We start from the raw sequence: 25,366 nt of genomic DNA on the forward strand, positions 1-25,366 counted from the left end.
TGGTTCATTGAGCGCGTGCTTTGCATGCGTATGCGCCTAAAGTGCTTATGTGCAGCACTGAAAATGGAGCATTTAGAAGCTCAGCTGCTTACCTTCCTAATCAGCAATGGTAAGTAAAACAGTGAAAGGGGGGGGGGGATCAGCTGTGCTGTGCAATTGAAATGAGCTAGAAAGCAGGAAATAAAGGACAGGATAGGGCAGGGCAGGGGAGGGGCCAACTAATTGTCGGAGTACCAGTTTGCCCGAACCAGTCCGAACCAGCTGAATACCACCTCTGATGCTGAACAAACTTCCTCCCTTCCTAACCACAGGATTCCAGTTCAATCACATGAAAAAATAAGTTCTTCTGTAGAATCGTACTGTGAACATGGGGATGGATTTTCATCAACGTACCTAGGGAAGGAGAAGAATGGCTCCCAAATTCTGAATTGAACATACAAAGTTGATTCCTGGATACTTTAATTTGTCTGTCACAAATAATAAGCAAAGTAGAAGGACATTTTTTAGTAGGCTGGAGTTTTGATTTTTTTTCTTCTTCACATAATTGAGATACCAGGAGGTTCGTTGACTAGTTTTATGGCAAAACCAGTGGTGGGTTACAGCCAGTATGCCACAGTACGGGTGTACTGGTGCCTGCTGGGAGCACCAGGTATCGTTCCTGTATAGTGCTCCGGTGGTCCCACCTGCCCTTCTTACCTGTATTTGACCCAACTGGGCCATTTGTGCATGCACACGGAGCGTACGGCGCCCGCACAGTGCTCCGCCGAGCAGCTGAAGCATTGCAGGCCCAAGCACGTGCAGCACGTGGTAGATGCCTGGCCCTGTTGCAGCGTACCAGTTGCAACGGGATCTGGAACCCACCACTGGGCAAAACATGACGTGGAAATCAATTGGACCAGAAATACAGGCAATAAGAATTAAAGAATGTACATGCCAAATAGATTTCCCGGCTTGATCATGAAAATAGTTCTGGTTTTGCAAAATTTTGTAAGTTACTTAAGACAGAGTAACCATCCAACTAACAGACACATCCATGTTGGAAATGGTATAAAGACAGTTAAATGACTGTCAGTTCTATCAGAACATGATTTCTACTATTTACCTTTGATACTACGACATTTACTTCCCCAAAATGTCTTTCTTGATCTAATGTTTATTTGCGTGCATTCCCTTTGTATATTTATATTTATTTTTATATTGTCTATCAGATGGCACTCCAAGCAATTTATAATAAAAATAAAAATATCAAAACCATCATGAAAACTTGTTAAACATTTAATTAAAAATGTCAACAATTAAAAAAAGCAGAAACCAGCAGAACAAATTTGTCTTTGCTAAATGTCGAGAGTCTTGAGAAACATTCTTATTGAAATGAATTTTTTTGATCTCTAGTTACTAATAAAAAATAAACTGATAATAAATAGCATCAAATCAATCACTGGTGCCATCTTAAGAAACAATTCACTTTACAAAGAAGACAGCCTCTAGACACAATCATTGAGCAACTGTCCATGTAAATTTGGTGTCTTTTGCTAACAAGGTTTTAAGTTGTACAGGATTCCCGCTGCCACAATTTGAATTCTTGGAAATTCTGATCTGTCGTCCTGATTACTAGCACTTATAGTATCAAATAAAGAAGTTTCTCCACCATGCATAATGAGTCAGATTGCAATCAAGGATATCTAAATAAGAAAATTATGACTATGATTGTATTATAGTATTAATGTATTAAAGATATTTTATTCTGAAGTAGCGTAATCTTTTACTTTTTTGTTGCTTTTTCACACCCAGTTGATCACTTTTTCTACCCAAAGGATTGCAAGAAGCAAGAAAACTCACCGTGGTTGTCTTTATTCTCCCACCGGGTTGCGTACAGGTCCAGCCTGATCTATTGATTAGCAAATCACAGCCTTCTCCTTCTAAACATGGAAGCATTTCACACCATTGTTTTGTTTTGATAATGCGTGCTGTTCAGAAGGAAAGAGAAAAAAGAGAGACAAAAATCAGTTTGCAATACATGCATTTTTTTCTCTGCAGTGTACATTTTGATGACGATTCAGTAATCACATGTGTGATTCTTTGTTCCTCACTCTTCTTCACTATCATGTGGAGTACACATTGTATATCGGACATTAATACGATTGAGGATTGAGCGGGTTGCAATGAATCCTCCAGTCCTCTGCTCACAATAGAATCCCTTATGCCACCATGCTCGAAAGTTTGGGCTTGGACAATCTGGAACTGCGCTGCCTGAAGTCCGACCTAAGCATAGTACACAAAATTATCTGCTACAGCGTCCTACCTGTCAATGACTACTTCAGCTTCAACCACAATAATACAAGGGCAAATAATCATACAAACTCAAGGTAAACCACTCCAAACTCAATTGCAGAAAATACAGCTTCAGCAACAGAGTGGTCCATGCCTGGAATGCTCTACCGGACATCATTGTTACAGCCTGAAACTCTCACAGCTTCAAACTTAAACTGTCAACTGCCTACTGTCCCTGTCCTACTGTGCCCATTTACTTTTATTCATTTTCTTTGTTGATGTCCATGTTCATACTTACACCTGCTATCTTGTACATGTTTGACAAACAAACAAACAAATAAATAAACAAACTTCTCTAGGGAGAAAGAAGAAACATACTTAGACACTGTGGCCAAAGGGTAATCTCTGACTAATTTTAATTATAATGTTGAAATTGTGCATTATGATTTGAAGTTGTTGTTTCCCCCCCAATAAGTCATACAACACTGAGACTGGAAGCCAGGCAAGCATCCAATAACCCAAACAGAGAAGTTTTTTTATCTCTTCTTGTCCTGAGATGGATAGGCAAGAAATAGATTAATTCCAGATGCTGCATGGAAAGTGCTCTTTATGACTATTCTTTTAAGTAGGAAAAAAAATTAAGATTATTATTATTATTTATTTATTTATTTAATCAAATTTTTAAACCGCACCCTTTCCTAAACAGGACTCGGGGCGGTGTACAGTCATGTTAAAACAGTATAGTACAAAATATAGATATACATTCAATAAACAAATATACAAATAGGTACGCGGAGGAGGTAGGATGTAGACTGTACAATATATAAAATAAAATACAAATAAACATTAAAATACCCTTAAAAAACTGCCCAATAAGATGTTTGCCAGGAGGTAAATGGGATTATGAATCGGTTAAGCCAGCTAACTGGAACAGGTGGGTCTTAAGCTTCTGTTGGAAGGAGCGGAGGTCTGTGGTAGTTCTAATATCGGGGGGGAGGTCATTCCAGAGGGTTGGGCCCATCACAGAGAAGGCTCTGTTCCTGGGCGCCGCCCGTTGACACTGCTTAGTGGACGGCACCCGGAGGAGTCCCTCCCTGTGAGAGCGGATTGGTCGCAGGGATGTATGAGGTGAGATGCGATCCCGCAGGTAACTAGGTCCCGTGCCATGGAGCGCTTTGAAGATAGTAACCAACACCTTGAAACGCACCCGAAAAACCACAGGCAGCCAGTGCAGCTCGCACAGGAGTGGTGTTATATGGGAGTATCTTGTCCCTCCCATGATGGCCCGCGCGGCCGCATTCTGAACTAACTGTAGTCTTTGGGTGCATCTCAAGGGGAGCCCCATGTAGAGAGCATTGCAGTAGTCCAGGCGAGACGTCACCAGCGCATGAGTGACCGTGCGTAAGGCGTCCCGATCCAATAGGGGGCGCAATTGGCGCACCAGGCGAACCTGGTGGAACGCCCCCCTTGCCACGGCTGCCACATGGTCATCCATCGACAGCCGGGCATCAAGGAAGACGCCCAAATTGCGCGCCCGTTCCACAGGGGGCAGTTGTTCGCCCCCTATGGCCAGCGATGGAATCCACTGGTTGAACCGGGGCGCCAGAAGCCACAGCCACTCAGTCTTGGAGGGGTTGAGTCTGAGTCTGTTGTCCCCCATACAGACCCGAACGGCTTCCAAGCACCGGGACATCATTTCGACGGCCTCGTTGGGGTGGTTTGGGGTGGAAATGTACAACTGTGTGTCATCACCGTACAGATGGTATCCAACCCCAAAACCACGGATGATCTCACCCAGCGGCTTCATGTATGTGTTGAACAGGAAGGGTGAGAGGACCGACCCCTGCGGCACCCCACAAGTGAGTGACCTCAGGGTCGACCTCTGCTCCCCTGCCAACACACATTGCATCCGGTCGGAGAGGTAGGAGCAGAACCACCACAAAACGGTGCCCCCTACTCCCAACCCCTCCAGCCGGCGCAATAGGATACCATGGTCGATGGTATCGAAGGCTGCTGATAGATCTAATAGGACCAGGATAGAGGAACAACCCCTATCTCTGGCCCTCCAGAGATCATCCACCAACGCGACCAAGGCCGTCTCCGTGCTGTGACCCGGCCGGAAGCCGGACTGGCGCGGGTCTAGATAGTCGGCCTCTTCCAGGTGACGTGGGAACTGTTGTGCCACCACACTCTCTACAACCTTCGCTAAAAAGGGAAGGTTGGAGACGGGACGATAATTAGCTAGCTCCACCGGGTCCAGGGAAGGCCTCTTGAGTAGGGGCCTCACCACCGCCTCTTTCAAGGCAATACTTGAAAGAATACTCAATACAAATCTTTGGAATAAGATAATAGGAATATTGTGATCATGCAATCAGATTCCTCAGTCTCATGTACAAGTGATGTTATATACCCATATTTTTGGAGTATAAGACGCACCGGACTATAAGACACAGCAAGGTTTTGAAGAGGAAAATTAAAAAAAAAAATTGTATTCTGCAAACCTCCCCAAAACGGCCCGTTTTTCGCAAAAATGGTCTCCCCCTTTTTTTTTTCCCAAAAAAAGGCATGAATAGCCCTTAGGAAGCTTATAGAGTGCTGCTGGGGCGGGGGGGGAATGGACCGTTTTTCACTCATTTCTGCCCTCTCCAGCCCCCAGGACTCTCTGAAAGCCTTCTAAAAGCTATGCATGGCCATTTTGGTAAAAGAGGCAGAGTTTCAGAAGGCAACAATGCTCTATTCAGTGTATAAGACGCACCCAGATTTTCAACCACTCTTTTGAGGGGAAAAGGTGCATCTTATACTCAGAAAAATAGGGTACATAGAAAAGGGGAGAGCTTTGACTGTATGACAAGAAGTGCCATCCTGACTATTTTGACATATACATAGACACATTTGATGCTTCTGGATAAGCAGTTGTGCTGGGAGATGACATATATAAATGTTTTTTTTAAATAAAGTTTTATTGATTTTACAAGTTCTTCAAGGAAAAAGGGTAAGTAGGGATATAAAAATTTTTAGACAGCTACATCGTGCGGAAGAAAAGAGAATCCCCCCAAATCTCGCTACTTTTACAATATAAAAATATATAAAAAAAACATCAACATTAAGTATTAGCAGTTCTAGGTCTAACAAATAGTCAATTTGTTTCTATCATTTCTTTTTTGTATCACTTCATAAAAAATACATTGTTTTGAATATACCTGCAAAATTCAAATTGCTAAAGCTCTTAATTACTGGCCCCTATAAATTACTTAACTTTGCATTATGGTAAAGCATCGACATATATAAATGTTGATGCTTTACCATAATGCAAAGTTAAGTAACTTATAAGGGTCAGTAATTAAGAGCTTTAGCAATTTGAATTTTGCAGGTATATTCAAAACATCTTAAGCAAACCAAAGGACCTAGCAACCCCAAGGGGAAAAATAGGAATAATCTACAACATGCAATGTAGGAACTGCAACAACTATTGTGTAGGACAAACAGGCAGAAGATTGGCAGAAAGTATCCATGAACACCAACTGGCAGTCAGAAGACATGATGGGAATTCTTTAATCTCGCGACATATAGACAGATTTAGCCATAGTTTCAATTGGGAAAATGTGACAATTCTAGACCAGGCCACCCCAAGTCCAAAAATGCCAGGGAATTTCTAGAAGCCTGGCACTCTGACAAATCAGCCATCACTAGACACATAGACATTAACAACACCTATGGACTATGCAAAAGAGACTATCGCCCAGCCCCAAAAGGAACAAAAAGACCAAAGTACCCCTCCACCAGCAATCAGCACCCAGATCAGCATAGATAAACTTCAAGGTTAACTTCAGACCAATAATCAATTCGGCAATAACCCAATCAAGAACTTCAAGGTTAACTCCAAGATTAACTTCAGGCCAACAATCAAGTAAGCAATACCCTAATCACAGTTGTGAAATCTAATTTTTTTCCTACCAGTTCAGTGGGCGTGGCTTGGTGTGTGTGTGGGGGGGGTGTCATGTGACTGGGTGGGAGTGGCTATGTAGTCATGTTACTGGGTTTTTTTCAAAAGACAGAAACTTACTTTAACACTGTCCTGCGAGAGCAGGGGGTTGGACTAGATGACCTCCAGGTCCCTTACAGCCCTGGATTGCTGTGCTCTTTCAAGGTACCCTCTGAAGCTGCGTCTAGTGACAGGTTTGTGGTCCACCCACCCTCTCCTTTTTCCCTCTTTCTTTCTTTCTTTCTTTCTTCTTTCCTTCCTTCCTTCCCTCCCTTTCCCCCCATTCCTCCCACTTTCTTTCTTTCTTTCTCCCTTCCCTCCCTTTCTCCCCATCCCTCCCTCCCTCCTTCCCTCCCTCCCTCCCTCCCTCTTTCTTTCTTTCTTTCTTTCCTTCTTTCTTTCTTTCTTTCTTTCTTCTCTCTCTCTCTCTCTCTCTCTCTCTCTCTCTCTCTCTCTCTCTCTCCCTTCCTTCCTTCCTTCCTTCCTTCCTTCCTTCCTTCTTTCTTTCTTTCTTTCTTTCTTTCTTTCTTTCTTTCTTTCTCAGCACCCCCACCCCGTTTTTGGCCTAACAGGCCTCAGATAAGTCTCCAGGGAGCAAAAACAGTCTCCACATGCTAAAAATTTTTTTTTAAAAAGTTCCTATCATCGCGCAGCATAGCTGATCAGAACTTTTTTTTACTTTGTTAAGCATTTTTTTTTACTACCGTTTGGACGAACGGTAGCTTATTTTACTATCGGTTCAGGCGAACTGGCCCAAACCGGCAGCATTCCGCCCCTGCCTAATCAAGAAACTGCCAACAGTAAACAGTCCAACCGAAGAATCTCTAAAACCGCCCCCATCCACATAGACAGGTAAGATCTTGTGAGTTCAAAAAGTCTTAGCTAATAGCATGTAAAGCATGTAAACTGACAGCAAACAACACTCCTTACTAGCAATGATGATGTTACCTAATTTGAGTAATGAAACATCTGCAAAAAAAAACCGAAGCTAGGGGAGCATCAAGGACCCCTCATTGCAGGTATATATTTGATTTTTATGTGCATTAATATTTTGCTTTTCAATAGATGAAACTGAATTTCTCTCCCTATCCTGATCTTTTATCAACTACTGAATATATCGCTTTCCTTCTTCTTTTTAAACAAATTCCCTTTTCCTGCTCTTTCCATTGAGTATGTTTACATTAGTATTATCACTGCATGGGATCTGTATCACTGCAAGAGAAGGACTGTAACTGAGTAGACTGTAACAGAAAATATTAACACAGTCATATGAGTGAGACTTAACGGCAGGGCGTCCCTCTCAAATCTGTTTTCAAGAGTATAGATTTTAGAGGACCTGTTGGATTGTAACAAGAGAATAAGTATATGGTAACCTATGCTAAATTATCATAACTCCTAAAGCTTTCAAAACAGGAAGACTTTTTGTTTTCACAGAGAGCAAAAGCTGTACTATCTAATAGTAATAATAAAACAAACAAGAGGAGCAAGAAGAGAAAATGTACCCAGCAGACAGACAGACTGACACATACCGTGAGGTCTTAGAGATGTCTTACCCTCACAGTATTTGTTTCCAGAGAGTAAATGATATGTGTACCAAGTCATTTCAGCAGCCCAGGCATTCCAGAGTTATGCTGGAACACACACACACACACAAACATACACACCAAGGGGTGTTAGGAGTGACTTACCCCCACAGTATTTTTTCCCAGAGAGTAAGTCATCTGTGTACCAAGTTTGGTTGAAATTGATTGAGGCGTTCCAGAGTTGTGCGCGCGCGCACACACACACACACACACACACACACACACACACACACACACACACAGACATTGAGATTATCTGCGGTATATAAAATTGCAATGGGTCTAATTTAAAAAGACTTGGGGCTATAGAGACAGATATTTCAAGGAAGTCTCGTGAGTTCAAAAAGTCTTAGCTATTAAAAGCAGTTATTTGAAGGTCAGATAATCCAAAAGTCAAATTAGAAATCTAAATCATTTTAAAACACTGTTAAAACTAAAACTGGCTTTCAAAATGCAATCAGAATTCCAAACCCTTAGTGGTTATTTTATTTCAATAAGTTCACTTTACTTCTCTTGTGCACAATGTGTTGTTTCAAATGACAGAAGAATAGAATAACAGATTTGGAAGGGACCTTCTAGTCCAACCCCCTGCTCAAACAGGGGACCCATTGCCATTTCAGACAAAGGTCCACTCTCTTCTGAAAAAACTTCAGTGATGGAGGATGCACAACTTCTGGAGGCAAGTTGTTACACTGGTTAATTGACTAGTAATTTCCAGTCCACTGACTGGAAATGTCTCCTTAACTCTTAAGTTGGATCTCTCTTTGATAAGCTTCCATCTGTTACTTATCCTGCCCTCAGCTACTTTGGAGAATAGATTGACCCCCTCTCTCTGCGACCATCCCCCAAATATTTGAAGATTGCTATCATAACAAGGACATACCCTAGTCCTTCTCTTTGTTAGACCGGACATATCCAGTTCTCATAACTATTCAGCATATGCTTTAGTGTCCAGTCCAGTGGTGGGTTCTGGATCCCGTTCCAACTGGTACAGTTGGAACAGGCCCGGTGTTGTCCATATGGACGCAGCGCATGCATGCATCTTACTGTCCAGAGATGCCTCCGCAAGGCTCCACAACACTCCAGCTGCTCAGCGGAGCATTGCGCAGGCACTGTATGTGTCGTGCATGTGAGCGGAAGCGCCAAAGACTTTAAAGACAGGTAAGGAGCGATGGCAGGCAGGTGGGCCCTCCGGAGCATCATACCGGAAGGATAACCAGTGCTCCGGGCAGACTCCAGTATGCCCGTACCGGGGTGTACCGCCTGCAACCCACCACTGGTCCAGTCTCTAGAAAACGATGGACTCATATTTCAGTAATAATCCCCCCAGATCAGCGGTTCTCAACCTGTGGGTCACAACCTCTTTTGGGGTTGAATGACCTTTTCACAGGGGTCACTGAGGAGCCTCCCACAGAGAGGCTGGCAAGAAGCCGGCCCAAAGGGAAGGAGCATCTTGAGTACCCCGTGTGGCGGAAGGAGAGGCGCCAAAAGACTGACGGGCTTCCCAGCAGGCCAGTCTGGCCGGCCTCCCATGCGGGCGTTTTTCAGCGACTGTTCTTGCCCGGGAGCTCCTACAGGGCACAGGCCTTTGCCGGGGTTGAGCTGCATCAAAGGGGGAGGCTTGGGCAGCAAGAAGGGCAATGGCTGAGGAGAGGCTGTGGTGGCCGCTGAGTCTCCACCTGACATCGCTTTACCCCCCCTCCCCCCAGCACAGGCATGGCTCCGCTGAGCAGGGTCTACTTAGTTCCGCCTAGATCCGAGGGGGAGACCGTTAGTCGCTCATCTCTTTCGTGTGCGCATGCAAGCAAAATACCCTCCTGGGTGAAGATTAAGGTGGAGGGGACAATTCTCCTCCCACTGTCACCACTACACAATGAGGTGAGTAACTGGGTACGCAGCGCAGGGGAGTCACACTGTGCAGGAGACTCCTCAGTGCCAGACTCAGGTTGGCGCGAGCCACTGTCCCCTTCGTGTTAGCTCAGGATGGAGGGGAATGGGGAGCAGCAGCAGCAGCTGGTTGGGTGCAGGGAGGGAAGAGCTCCAGTTCTCCTGCACTGCACCGGGCTCTCCTTGCGCAGGGCTCTGGAACTCTTCTCTCTCTGCATCCAGAGACGGCTGCTCCGGCTCTTTCCTGAGCCAACATGAAGAGAGCTGGAAGGAAAAAAATGGGAGAGGAAAAATAGAGGGAAACAAATTAGAGGGAGAGGGGGAAAGAAATGAAAGAGAGCTGAAGGGAGAGAATGAGAAAGAGGAAAAAGAGGGAAACAAATCAGGGGGAGGTTGAGAACCACTGCCCCAGATAATCTTATTTTAAATAACAGTGTTAATTCAGACAGATAGGTCTAGATGGAAGTAGAGTGTTAGCATGAAGCTTATTCACACGGCCAGGATTCTCCAGGAAGAAAAAGAAAACATATTAAAAACCTGATCATGAGATCAATAGGGGTTAAATGCCAGTTAAATAGATATAGATTTGCTGAGTAAATCTGAAGAACGCACTGTAGGAAAAAGTCCATATAAATCTCTATCAGTAACACTGTTAATAGTCAATGAATATATGTTATATATGAATTTTAAAAGAAGAGTGATGAAAAATACAAGAAATTACTAGTGTCTTCCCATCGTAGAAAAAAAAAATCCACTTGGATTTATAGTCCTATCCTGACATGTTCCACGTCTCCAAATATGCTATTATGTAATACAACATGATTTGGAAATTTTGAGATCAAAAGTATTTCCAGCTACAAAATACTTTGCTATAATGGAAGAGATTTCGCATAAGTCTTACAGTATTTTGTTACACATAAACCTTAGTGAATAAAATTTCCAGATATTGCTTTTCTAATTTTTCTTTAAAGTAGGAAATAAATTACTATTTTATAGGAATATTTAAAAACAAAGGACCTTAAAGTTTAACCTAAATGAACTAGTCCAAGTCTTGCCAATACTTGTTTCTAATATATGCCTAATTTCTGTTTAAGACTTCTAAAGAGGAGAAAAATACAATGCTCAAAATGTTCCCATGTATGTATGCATATGTGCCTGTTTGTGTGTGTACATTAATACATGTACATGCATATATACTGACAGTACATACTTCCAATTTTTGGAGTGGGATTATAAATGCAAAAATGCATCTGTACAAAATTCCTGAATGAGGAATAATTACCATTCTACCACCTTGCTTTGAAGTAGCAATTCAATCAAACATCAACTGACCATCTAGCTTGGATTACGTAAGTGACAAAGGTAGGGTGCATGGCACAGGTGATATTCAACCGGTTCGGACCGGTTTGTCCAAACCAATAATGGAAACCGCGGGTGGGCCTGCCCACCTGGCCCAGTTCTATGCCGTCCCATTTAGGCACGTTTTCAAGCCAATGCGCGTGCGCGGAAGGACGAGTGCATGCATGGACGAGCGTGGGCTCCCACATTTGCGAATCGGTAGGGAAAGTCAGTGAATACCACCCCTGGTGAATGGGACTTTGAAACTGTACAGCCCCAAAACTGTAGAAATTCTAGTTTTCAGGGAAATAACAAATAAGTGACAGATAGCTTCAGGGTACTTAGTTTTTGCTGTCTAACAAGGGATGTTAATTGAATGCTTGCCTCCAGAGAAAAATCTTTGTCAGGACTCTCTGTGCTCTGTTTCTATCTCCTGCTGTTCCGCTCGGTTGTATTCAATTAGTGTATTGGAAGCAAAGTAAAATTTAAAGTGATCTCTGGCATGCCAGCAGAAACCACTGCAGAGATCAGGTTTTTAGGACATTTCACTTTGTCTCCAGTATGCTGAACATGTCAGAGTTAATGGGAGCAGGAAGAAATAAACAGTGGAGGTATTATACGAGTTTAAGAGGACATAAATGGCAAAGTGCAAACTATAGAAACACAAATGAAGGCTAAGATAGTACTGTAAAAATTAATTCTTTCATGTATGTATGCATGAGTGTGTATATGTATGCACACATACACACAGTGTATATATATATATGTGTGTGTGTGTGTGTATGTATATATATATGTGTGTATATATGTATGTATGTATGTATGTATGTATGTATGTATGTATGTACGTATGAATGTATGTATGTATGTATGTATGTGTGTTACAACCCCTGGTACGCCCAAATACCCTTTATTTAAATATCCCTTTATTTATTTATCAGCACAAATACAACATTATATATATATATATGTACACACACACACATATAAATGGCTTTTTCTCTCTTTGTGTGTGTTCCAGCGTAACTAAGGAAGGCCTTGAGCAATTTCAACCAAACTTGGTACACAGATGACTTGCTCTCTGGAGAAAAATACTGTGGGGGTAAGACACCCCAACACCCTTCAGGATGTGTGTTCTGTTAAGATACAGCCTGTTGTGCCTTTAAATGGTTTCTACTGTACTGCCATAAAATGGCTTCTATTGTACAGGGCAGTGGAGTTGCCATGGCAACAGCTTCACAGTACTCCACAAGGGGGCTCCCTCTGGTAAGGGGGAAAATCCAACATTATAAGTTACATTTAGTCTGGACATTTCCGCCCTATAAATAAATATCCGGGCAAAGCCATGCTCTATCTAGCTATATCTATATCTATATCTATATCTATATCTATATCTATATCTATATCTATATCTATCTACAGTAGTTTAATATTCAATTCTGCCAATTTCTATTTTTCAAGAGAAAAAAAAAACATCTCTATTCTCTTGGGCAACCTTTCTGAATAAACACAGTCACAACTTTCTCTATTAAATGTGATGCTACTACAACCACCCCTAATAAGTTTTCTGTGGTGAAGCTTTCTTAATTTATAGTGTGCGGTATGAAATTCATGAATCAAGAACAAGGGATTCTGAGAAGGTCCATGAATTATCACCATCTCTATAATAACAGAATCCTTACCAATGGTTTTGCTCTTGAAAGAAGTTAGCACCCACCCCTCTACTAGAAAAATGAAATACCCTGGAAAACGTTAACAAGGCAGAATATTATATTTCCCTGGATGAGAAAAGGAGAAACATGTTTTAAAGACAAAGCAGATCCCTGCCCCCCCTTTTTTTTCAGGTCCAGGGTGATGGGATTAAGGCATGATAGGATTAGCACTCTACCCATCTAGCAACATAACTCACCACATGGCACCTGGAGAGATTGCAACACCCAGCAAGGCTCAACCAAGCCTGGGACACAGACAGCCTACAAGTTAGCTAAGACCCCACTCCCCTGGGAGTCTGACAGCCAATGAGATACATTTCTTGGACAGGAACAGGAAACTCTAAGGTGGAGCCCAAGAGAGGGCATAAATCTATCCCTCTCTCCACTCCATGTGGGACTCTCAGCATCTCTACCCTTTTTCTTTCTTCAAGGTCTTCAAGGCATGTGATTCCCCTTTCCAGGACCTGTTCCCCCCCCCCCCCAGGACCTGTCTATCATCAATAAACCTTCTTTCCAAACAATTTCCATGAATCCAGTGTCTTTTTCCCCACTTGGAACTGAACCCAGAAGGACATTTCTTCCAACACTCTAAAAAGAGAAACCAAGGGCAGGTCCCGTCCCCCGCCCCCTTAGAACTCAACAATACAATACTGTTTATGTCACAGCACAATGTAGGGGGAGCACAGTTCAGTGATAAAATAAGCTACACATAAGAGTTTCAGCCACCTTGTGCTCCTGTACAAAGGTTCTGTTGTTTTTCCAACATATTTGTCACAGGCATTTGGGAAGGAAATGGAAGGAAATCTTGATCAGTTAGTAGTATGTTTGAAACTGGCAGTCAGTTATTTACCATTCTCCTTCCACTATTTGTTAGCCTTCAGGAATAGCTTCAATTGCCTGCATTTGGAACTCATCCTGTCATGACAGCTCTGGCTGTTATTTCGTTAAGCCTTCAGTTCTACTTATTCTTTGTCTAAAGTCTTCAACAGCCTGCCATTTGTTCTTGTAGTCTCGGTGGACATTCAGCAAATGCTTTTGACATCACCTTCAATTGCTGGTGTTCTTACTCACCAATCAAGCAACAATCAAGTTATGTGTTGTATTTCCATCTCATCTGTTTCACAAAAGAAATTGAGATAAAAGTCCTAAACAGTTGCAAGGAACTTACTGGACCAGACCAAATTGGCTTAATTTTGAGAAAGTTACTCTAAAAATCCTTTAAAGCATGTGCCATGGGGTATTAGTTTTTTCTTACCTATTTTGCTTCATGTAATTTTATTTTCCATGTTATTTGCCGCCTATATTCATCAGAATTAAGATGTATTATACATGCTGTTAAATAAATGAAAGTCTCATAAGAAAAAATATAATTGGATTTATTTTCCTCAGCTTGGTTTGATGAAAAGATAGCAGTCAGAACGGAAATACAATAGTATGTTACAATATGTTGATCAGCAGTGTTTGCTTCCATTGAAAGACCAGCTCAGATGAGTATCAAAGTTGGAGGATAGTATTAAATTGGAGCATGAGTACTTCCCTATGTTGGTAGGTTAACTATGTGAGGGAAATATGGCTTTCATAACCTTGTTTATTTATCAAATAGCACAGAGCTAACACTTCCATTCTTGATGTATGGTCAATTCCCTTTCCCCACAACTGCTAAGTATTAAGAAGCTCTCATTTCCTAGGCATGAAAGCAAACCATATCACTTTCTAAACAGGAATGTGTTTCGGTATGGATTCAAAGCCAAAAGGGTGCATAGGAGTAGGTATGGGCATACCTACTACACCTTTGTCCAGAATGATGTAGGGTTTTCTTGAGCAAGGGGTAGGACTAGAAGACCTCCAAGGTACCTTCCATCATTATTATTCTGTTTTCAACCTGTCAGCCAAGGTCTTAAAAAGACCACATAATCCCAGGAAAAAATGATATCTGAGTTAAGGAGGCACTGAGAGAGTACGGTTAGCTGCTTTGAAGATAATATACTGTGCTATTAAGGTAAAGACTCCCTGCACATGCGTGCTAGTCATTTCCGGCTCTAGGAGCGATGCTCATCTCAGTTTTTAAGCCGAAGAGCCAGCACTGTCCAAAGATGTTCTCCATGGTCATGTGGCCAGCATGACTAAACACCAAAGGTGCACGGAACGCTGTTACCTTTTCACCAAAGTGGTTCCTATTTTTCTACTTGCACTTTTTACGTGCTTTTGAACTGCTAGGTTGGCAGAAGCTGGGAAAAGTAACGGGAGCTCACCCTGTTATACGGCACTAGGGATTCAAACTGTTGAACTGCCAACTTTCTGATTGACAAGCTGAGTATCTTAGCCACTGAGCCACTGCATCCTCTATACTGTGCTATTAGTACCCCCTTAATGTGTATATGTACTTTCTTAGGCTTATGTGCAGTGGTGGGGTGTGGTTAGGTGGGGGGGGGATGTGACTGAGTGGGCATGGCCAACGTGACATCACTCACACACACTCAGTCACATGAACCCCCCACCAAGCCACGCCCACTGAAACGGTGGTGGAAATTTTTGACACGTTGGGGGGCTGCCACCACTGCCCTCTCCTGCCACTGCTCTTTCCAGCATGAGAAGCTTGCAAGCTGCCCCTCTACCCGCCGCAATGTTTACCTGCATGTAGGCAGGAGGAAGCAGTGGATGCACGTGGTGGCGAAGGCAAGGCAGGGCAAACGTCCAAGCGGGTGGAGCAGTTTGGGGGCATGGCCATCCAGTGGTTACTACCAGTTCTGCGACCCAGGTCAGCATATCACTACTAGTTCACCTGAACTGGTCCAAACCGGTAGGAACCCACCTCTGCTCATGTGGATATTGAATGAGCCCAGGAAAAGAGGCCCTTTCTTGAAAGAGATGCTAATGGTTGCCCATTCTGCAGCAATGTTATATGCTAAACACTCAAACACGAATATTTTAAAGTAAAATATAATATCTATTTAATAAAACTGGCTACTAAATCATAATTTAGGGATACATATGAATATAAACTATTTTTTTTCTTAGCAGTGTTTCTCCTCATCATTCTATTTTTTATTCTATTCATAATTCTATTTTAAACACAACTCTAAATTGTATTTAAACTTCATATGTTAATCCACAAATAATCTTTATGAATTCCTGAATACATAAAGGTGCATCTCTTAATTAACCTAGATTTACTTACTTGCAAACAAAAACAAAATGTCACAAGCCATTTGTTCATGCTGAGCAGCTGATTGCTATATTATACAAAGCCATATTTTATATGAATTCATATTTTAATGCCTGTCTTAATTATATTATATGCTCAGTAGCTAGCACTTAACTGTAATTCCTATTTTTAACAACATAAATTCTGAATTCTATTTAAACAACATATGTTAATCTACAAACAATCTTTATGAATTCTTGAATACATAAATATGTATCTCGTATTTGACCTAGATTTACTTTCTTGCAAACAAAAAAACAAACAAACCCACAACCCATTTGCTTACGATGGGCAGCTGATCGCTATATTATACAAAGCCATATTTTATATGAATTCATATTTAAATTTCTGCTTTAATGATATTATATGCTCAATAGTTAGCAATTTTTCTCCTTCCAAAATTAAGTTACCAAACTGTTTCTTTCAGGGTTGCCTTAGCAATAGTTATACAATGACAGAAAAGCAACTGGCTGCACTGGTAGGCATAAATCTGTAGATTTTCAGGCTGCTAAGCAGAAACAGAAAAAAAGAAAGTAAGTTCACTTTTGCAACAGGTGACACTCCTGGCAGATAAGTCCAAACAAGTACCAAACAAGTACCCAGGATCAGGGGTGAAATGTTACCAGTTCAGACCTAAAGTGGTAAAAAAAAAGCTACCGGTCTGCCTGAACCGGTAGCAAAAAAATGCTGCTGGTTTGGGCAAACAGATATTTCCAACAATCGGCTGTGACGCATGATTTATATTAGCTTTCTAGCTAATATAAATCATGTGACACAGTGGATTCCACCCCTTCACTGTTCTACTTACATTCGCAGGCACACGCTGTACAGGCTCCACCTACCCACCCAGACATCATCATGTCTGCTTTTGATGCTCTGCGCATGCGCAGAAGGTCCTGCGCATGCACTCACATTTGTGAACCGGTAGCGAAGGTAAGTAGATTTCATCCCTGCCCAGGATAGTAACCAAGTCAACAAGGATCCTCAACCTTCCTCTCTTTACAAAAAAACTTTTGCTATTGCACTAGAAATTCACTCTATCTGCTCAAAGAAAATTATGGTAAAGAATAATGCTGAAATCTGTTTTATACTGGTTTCATCTTGAATTTTCTTGCAATATATTTTCTCTATATAGATAGAGAAAATCATTGTACAAACTGAAATATATTATGCAATTGTATTGACTACAGGAGCTTCCAAAGTTTAAAGCAATGAAAATGTAAACATCTTTTCAGGAACAAACATGCAACATTTATTGACATGTTTCCATGGAATTTTGTTTGTGTGTGTGTATGTGTGTGTGTATGTATGTGTCAGTGACGTGCAGTCAGGGGAGGGAGGTGGAGCCTCACCACTCTCATCATGAAAATAAAAAAGAATTACTCCAGGAAGTCATGAAAGTGGCTGGGAGAGGCGCGCAGTTTGGTTTAGCCTCCCTGGACATCTCAGCAGCAGCCCCAAGTGTGCCGATCTCGCCATTTTTTACATCGGGCGAGCCCAGGATCCTTGCAAGGGGAATGGGACGTGTGCAAGAGGCTCCTCAGCTCCAGCCTCAATCAGCGCAGCCGTGGTCCCCTTCATGTTGGCTCAGGAAGGAGGGGAATGGGACCACGTGTGCAGGGGAAGGGGATCGCGGCTTTGCTAATCTGAGGCTGTGCGCTGAGGAGCCGCCTGCACACGTGGTCCCATTCCCCTTGCAAGGATCCCGGGCTCGCCCGATGCAAAAAATGCCTAGGTACCGTGTTTCCCCGAAAATACAACCTGTCCCGAAACTAAACCCTTGCCACAATTTTCGCGTGGGCAAACCACCCCCCTCCAGCCAGGCAGAGCACCGATCACTGACCTAGCGTTATCCCGAAAGCGCCAAGTTACAGGAGCCGGGGGGAGCGCTCACGTTGCTTGCCGCCTTCGGTATACCGCTAGGTTGGGGAGTGGCGTTCTGTCTGGCCAGAGGGGAGAGTTGCTGGGTGGCTGCTCTCTTGTGAACTGGCTCCCGAAGAGCCGGGCACAGCATCGGCTGCTCTAGGAGTGCTCTCTATGGTGGGCCGGCTGCTGGACAGAGAGTTTTCCAGACAGAGTCTTCCAGCAGCCGGCCAACCATAGAGAGCACTCCTAGAGCGGCCGATGCTGGAAGATTCGGCCGCGAGTTTTGGAGTTTGAAAGTTATGCTCGGAGCGGGGCGGCGGCGGTCGGCAGCAACGGCCAGCGGTCGGCGGCGGGCAGCAGCGGCCAGCGACCAGCGGCGGTGGCCTGGGAGAGCTGCGCAAGGGCTTGGTGAAGCTGCGGGCGAAACAGGCGCTTGCGCAACCCCCTTCTCCAGCCGGGCAGAGCTCCATGCACTGACCTAGGGGGTATCCCGAATGTGCCAAGCTGCGGGAGCTGGGGGGGCGGGCAGAGCACCACATGGATTGGCACCTTAGGGATACCCCCTAGGTCAGTGAATGGCGCTTTTCCCGGCTGGAGAGGGGATTTGCTGGGTGGCTGCTCGTGAGCATGGTTACCTCATGGCTGCTTCGCCCCTGAGGCTGTGCCCGGCTCTTCGGGAGCCAGTTCACAAGGGAGCAGCCGCCCGGCAGCCCCAAAACAATAAGGCCTCCCTGATAATAAGCACAAGGGCATATTTCGTGGGGCAAAAGAAAATAAGCCCGTTGTATTTTCGGGGAAACACGGTAACATCATCAGTGCTAGAAGTGGGGGGGGGGGAAGGAGGAGAAAGGAGAAGTTTCTCTTCTCAGAAATGTTTTCTCAGTGGAGCTGCGGCAGCCTGCCTGCCTCTTTCTGACATTTCTGAGAAAAGAAACTTCTCTGTTTGGGCTGCGCCCGAGCGATCGGAGCAACCACGTGGTTTGATGACGTCACCAGCCTCACCAGTCATAAACCTCACTGCACGTCACTGGTATGTGTGTATATGTATTCACATGCGCGCGCGCACACACACACACACACACTGATATAAAAAAGGTAACATTTTATAAATTAATACCGAAATCAAGAAATATAATTCTTTTACTTAAGACTGTTGCAGTACATAAACATCACGAGGGACTTCTGTTATTAAAACTATGTCTTCATGTATTAAATTTTTTTTAGAATGGTACAATTTCAAGCAATATAACACAAAGTTATCTTAAAATCAGATAACTAACATTTTTAAAAGTTGTGTTAAATGTTTAAGTCTATTAGGTTGCACAAAACAGCCTGTAGAAGAATTAAATATTTGTACTATATTAAAAATGCTGCTCTATTCTCTTGCAGGATATATGCAATACTTAGTCTAGTCACAAGCTTATAGATATAAAATAAATTTGCTATAGATCTCTCCCAAAACAAAATAGCTTATTCATCAATATAAACAACAGTGCATAGCAATAATCAGTGACATATTTAGAAAATGTGATGCCAGAAAATTGTGTTTTCTGAATGCTTGCAAAATAATAATATATTAGGGAAATCGATGTATAAAGCTGAACTTGGGAATGTTGCTTTAAAATGTACATAATAATTAAGAATATTTTAATTGTCAGAAAAATCTGACAACCTAAACAAACTATGAAATGTAAAGCATAAGATAAAGGCATTATATTAATTCATCATCACTTCTGATATGATTAAACGATGAACAGATACACACCACATTATTGACATTTAGGCTGTCAAATCATTTTGGTTTGAATTCCATTTAATTTAGCAGAACTGTGACATTTTTATTACATTTTGCTTCAGTGAAGGGCAGGGTCTAAGAATTTATAGGCTTCAAATATGTAATACACAATAACACAATACAGTTTAACATTTGAATAATAGCCATTTTGTTTATTTTTTCTTATAATTCATTCACAGTTACTATTCCATAGATGTAATTACTGAACTCTAAGAACTAAATATTAGGAACTGAGGAACGAGTCTATCATACAATATTAACTTTGTTACAGACTGACGTAAACAAAGCATCCATTCACATAAATTCATGTTACCAAGCAACAAACATACAGACTTCTTTTCATAAAAGAAAATTTATTGTATTGCTTAACCTATGTACGAAGCACTGAAAATAATAGTAGGGACACACATTTCCCCATAAGACTATATTAATGCCCCAAAGAACAAAATGTAACTAATAGTAATTTCTCAAAAGTTCCTGTCATTTTTTGCAATTTTTACCAATGAAAGCAAAATCATTTGAAATACATTACAAATAACTTATACAAGAAACATGAAATAGTTGTCACTACTTAGAGACTGTCTATGAACTTTATTTGAAATAGTAGGGTGAGCCATACACCAAGCTAACTTATTATAATCATTACCATAATTACCAAATAAATCAAAATTATGTAGAAAACAGAGGAGACCGGTTGGCGTCGTGGTGAGAACGGCTTGAAAATAGCGGAGCTCCACTGAGCGCCATAAAAACCAGCCGGTATCTGCATGCCGAAAGACCCTATGGGGTCAAAGCTGTCCTGGAGGGGTGGTGAAGGAAGGAGAGGTGCTTCATTGACCACGAGGAAACTGCAATTTCCTCATTAGGTCAGAAGAAAGCTCTCCCGAATGTCAGCAGGGACTATGGACATTTTTGGCAAGTCACAAGCTGTGACAACCGGTACATTAAGATCTGTGCTGGACTTTACATTAAGTTTGTGGACAGAGCATTGAAATTGGCTGAGACAACTTCCAACTTTTATTCCTGAGTTCTAACCCAAGTAAAATAATAATAATAATGTCCAAATGTTAAGAAAGTAGTGATTAGATACATGGAGAAAGAGAAAAATTAAAGACCCAGATGTGAAAGAAATATTCAATAGAAACTTTAAAATATAGAAAGTGTGGAAAAGATTTAATAATACTCTGAAAAGTGATTATTGGGAGAAACTGTTTTTTTATTGTTATTTCAAACCCTTCCCCCCATCAGCTGTTGTTTTTTCTCACTGTTTAATGGGAGCAGGAGAGCCATCTACTGGAGAAAGTTTATTGAAATTGTTTACAGAAGGATTTGAAAGACTTGAGGGAACTTGATGGGCCAATTTACATTTGGATTACTAATGCTACTTGATAGAACATTCTATGAGGAAAAAGAAGAAAGGTGATAGAAGAAGAAAAAAGAAAGAAGAAAAGATAAAAAGACTTTAAAATTTGGACAATTGGGAAGGTGTAAACTGGAAAATTATAATAGATTGTAAATTATCAATTTATAGCCTTTCAGGAAAAGAAATGTAGGGAACGTGGAGGAATAATTCTGGGATTGACTAAATTTTATTAATAATTTACTTCTTTGGTTTTTAGATATTGGGCTATTGGAATATTAGAGCTACATCGAGTAATTGTTAATATATTAAACTTGTACAAAATGACCCAACAGAAGATAATAAAGATATATGAATATTTATGCACATATTTATATGCATTCCAAAAATAACATGTTATAAACTCTATAAAGTAAACTTATTAAGAAAAGAAACATAATTCAAAAAATAAATAGAACTGCTTATTATTCTGATACCTTTGTATTTATTCCACATTGGCAGAATTTCTCTGGCAGAAAAGCTTAGAGAAGAGGGTTGATATTTCAACTATATGATGAAAAGCAAAACTATTCACAATATTTTCACAATGTTTTTTCCTGAATTTTGATCATGGAATAATAATATACTCATTTTTTAAATTAAAACCAAAGCAGCCCAAATTTAGGACTAAATTTCCTAAAGGTTTTAAAAAACCTTCATTAGTTTTCAATAACCATAAACTGTAAATCAAAATTGAGTGTAATCCCCCCCCCATCAAAACTGCATTTGGATGCTTACCAAATTATGAAAATACTTGCAGAGCTTCTGAAAGAGAGAACAAAACCTCATGACATTATGTGTCTGGTTTTTCATCTCTAAAGTGATGCTTCTCCTTTGGCAATTACTTGCCAGCAGTGTTATGACTGTGAAAAATAGCATTCCTCTAAAGTTTGTTGTTTCATTTCTCAATGGTACTTTATGACATATCAATATCACAAAAATCCATTCCCCGAGGCTCAAAATGGTATCAAAACATTTAGAGAAATGGAAATGATGACTAATTTCCATCCCAATTCTGAGGTACAGTTAGGCCATGGATTTCCCTGGAATTCTAAGTTCACTGAATATGTGCATTATAAAGACCTTATATTACAGGATAGAAACAAGTATTGTCTTTTGCCCTTTAAAATATAAACCAGATATACAGAACTACCTGCCACAGATTCTTTCCTTCTGCAGACCATTTTCTACAATGCCTGTACATTCTACTTTTGCACTACCACACAAGGTTATGTTATTTCTGTACTGCCGGAATTTTTTGTAAAAAAAAAATCAATTCTTATAAATACATCTTCCCTTCTCTCTCTACTAGCTGTGACTGGCAAAATTCAAAGCATTCATCTTCTCAGATGCTTAGTCTATCAGTAAAGGTCTCATCTATTATTGAACATATTTTGCGCCCTGGTGACGCAGTGGTTAGAATGCAGCATTGCGGGCTAACTGATCACTGCCAGGAGTTCGATACTGTCTGGCTCATTTTTGACTCAGCCTTTCATCAATCCAACGTCAATAAAATGTGGACCCAGATTGTTAGGGACAATATGCTGACTCTGTAAATCACCCAGAGAGTGCTGTAAAGCACTATGCAACGGTATATAAGTCTAAGCGGTATTGCTATTTGATAGTTGGAAAATACATTTTTGTAGAATACAATTAAAAACAGGTTAGCGTGTATTTCTCTTTAACCCTGTCTTTGTTTGCCATGAAGTTTGTTACATGCTCACTTCATAAGAGTCTGAATATAAAAGATTTTATATTTTATACTAGCTGATAATCCGGCATTGCCTGGGTATTTATTTATAGGAGGAAAATGGAGGAGACTGAATGCAATTTTTAAGGTTGGATTTTCCCCCTTACCAGAGGGAGCCCCCTTGTGGAGTACTGTGAAACTGTTACCATGTCAACTCCACTGTGCTACACAGTAGAATCCTTTTTAAGGCACAACAGGCTGTATCTTAACAGAACACACACCCCGAGGGATTTTAGGGGTGTCTTACCCACACAGTATTTGTTTCCAGAGAATAAGTCATCTGTGTACCAAGTTTGGTTGAAATTGCTCAAGGCTTTCCAGAGTTATGCTGGAATATACACAAACAGAGTGATAGATGATAGATAGATAGATAGATAGATAGATAGATAGATAGATAGATAGATAGATAGATAGATAGATGATAGATAGTTATAAAGATAATAATAGATAAAAAGGTGCATCTCTTCAAATAGTAATAATACATGATTAATTGCTCTTCATGCTCTTTTTATCCATTCAAACTTTATAAAGAATAAATTCTAAAAATACATGGAATTAGAATCCTTGAATTAATATGCCTATGTTTAGTTCACTATTCTAAATATTACTTGGGTATTATGCATTAGTCTACATTTTTATGGAATCAAATTGAAGATTTCAGTCTTGGTGAAATTGTGTATTGCTTGGTAGACTAACAATGAAGGCATTAGAAAAGATATTTGGATACCTTGATTGGTTGAACCTACAAAGTTCAGAATCACACAGGCAATAGTTTTCCCAGTAAAACTCCATGGAAGCAGTTGAGCTGAGCTTTTGAACTTTGATGTTGGAGAAGACTGCAGAGAATACTACAGAGAGCTAAGAAAGCAAGCAAATGCATCATAAAACAAATGAATCCAGAGTTCTCTCCTGAGATACAACTATACAGGTTCAGAATAATCCTACTTTGGACAAGTTTACAAAAACCTTGCTCTCTTGAGAAAATTATAATGCTGCAAATGGTGAACCGAAAGGCAAAAAGGAGGACAATCAGTAGCAAGGTGGGTAAACTCAATTATAGTGGCAATTGGTACACAGTTAGGAAGACATGAAAGACCAGGCAGGGGGACACTTCATCCTAGAAAATATTTATTTATATGGTTGCTATGGATTGACACGGAGCTGATGGGATATAAACATCAAGCATGTTGAGCATATTTCAGTTTATATTCCTCTTCATTGCAAAATCAAAATCATTTGGTGTCAATAATTGGACAGTCCTATTGTGCAAGCGATTGTGTAAAATAGCTCAAAGGATAGTTCTGATTCAATAACTGGTTTATAATTTGTTCTACCATGCTGTGGATTAAGGGCATCCTGAAAACCAAGAAGAATGTCAGCCTTTAAGTCCCTATTAGCTAGAACTCAAGAGATCCCTGGATCACTGCAGAGGAAAGCACAAAAGTTTTAAATATATTGACAAGGCAATTAACCTTTGGTTATGTTTTCTATTAACTCACACATAGATCAGTGGTGGGTTTCAATTTATTTTATTACCGGTTCACTTGTGTGCGCGCACGCTCATGCAACACTTCTGTGCATGTGCAGAAGTGTCCAGGCGGCGGGCATAGCCTCCCGCCACCATCACTACCGGTTCTCCCGATCTGGGGTGAACTAGCAGAAACCCACATACTGTATATGTATGCAAAATTATATCTATGCAAAATAAACGTCCACAGATTTGTTAGTAAAGAATACAAAATACACCCTGATGGTATTCTTTATATGCAAATACAGATATACCCAGAAGTATTATTCTGCCAGTTTGGACTGGTTTGCCCGAATTGGTAGTGGAAATCGTTTTCAAGCCAAAGAACATACGGTGAATCGGTAGGGAAGGTAAGTAAATACCACTCCTGGATATACCATATTGCTTTCTTAAGTCAAACTAGAGCTTGTATAATTCCCTCCTCTCCATCAACCCAGCTGCACCCATATTTGAAATTATTTAAGTAAGATCTGAAAACCTATTTATTCAATAAAGCAAACTGACTAATGAAAGTAATTATGAGCAGATGCAGAGAATGGCACTAGGGCTGTTTTACTGTAAATCTGATTAGCAAAATTAGATGATAAATAGGTGTAGGTTTTTAAAATTGCACGCACATTATTTTCACTGTAACTGTAAATATATTACAGGATATATTTATATTATTATTTTTATATAATTTTAATTGCAATTGAGTTCCTATTTGTTAATTTTCTATTACGGTTGGACCAGAACTCAGTGGGGGAATGCATTTCATTTTTTTTCTGAGGGTGGGAACTGGTTGATTGCATTTTCTAATGACGGAACATTTACAGTCTCTTTAGTCTCCTGGTAGCAAATACAAGATATTATTAAACAAACATGTAATGCATTACCTCCATGCTATTTATTTCAACGGAGAATCTAAACTTTATTTTCTACCAGCAATAGAACCCCTGTCTTTCCTTGAATCCGTTCAAAATCTAAATCGCAGCAATTTAGACAAAATATGAAGCATTTAAATCATTAAATCATTTCCTTGGGTCCAGAACAATTGGACTGAGTAATATA

The 25,366-nt window shown here is 40.9% G+C and overlaps 1 protein-coding gene across 5 annotated transcripts in view; it reads right to left on the bottom strand.

The window, feature by feature from the left end:
• Nucleotides 1–25,366, bottom strand: part of TAFA5 (TAFA chemokine like family member 5) — a 330,481-nt gene that overhangs the window by 65,920 nt on the left and 239,195 nt on the right. For 3 of the 5 annotated variants that reach the window (XM_081958793.1, XM_081958790.1, XM_081958791.1), the window contains exon 3: nucleotides 1,840–1,967. In XM_081958793.1, the coding sequence (XP_081814919.1) occupies nucleotides 1,840–1,967 (128 nt within the window). Of the gene's footprint in view, nucleotides 1–396; nucleotides 468–1,839; nucleotides 1,968–25,366 lie in introns of those variants that run through there. The other 2 variants (XM_081958794.1, XM_081958792.1) reach the window with 2 other exon arrangements.

The sequence above is a fragment of the Natrix helvetica genome (genome assembly GCF_964273705.1).
Source record: "Natrix helvetica genome assembly, chromosome: 6".
NCBI lineage: Eukaryota > Metazoa > Chordata > Lepidosauria > Squamata > Natricidae > Natrix > Natrix helvetica.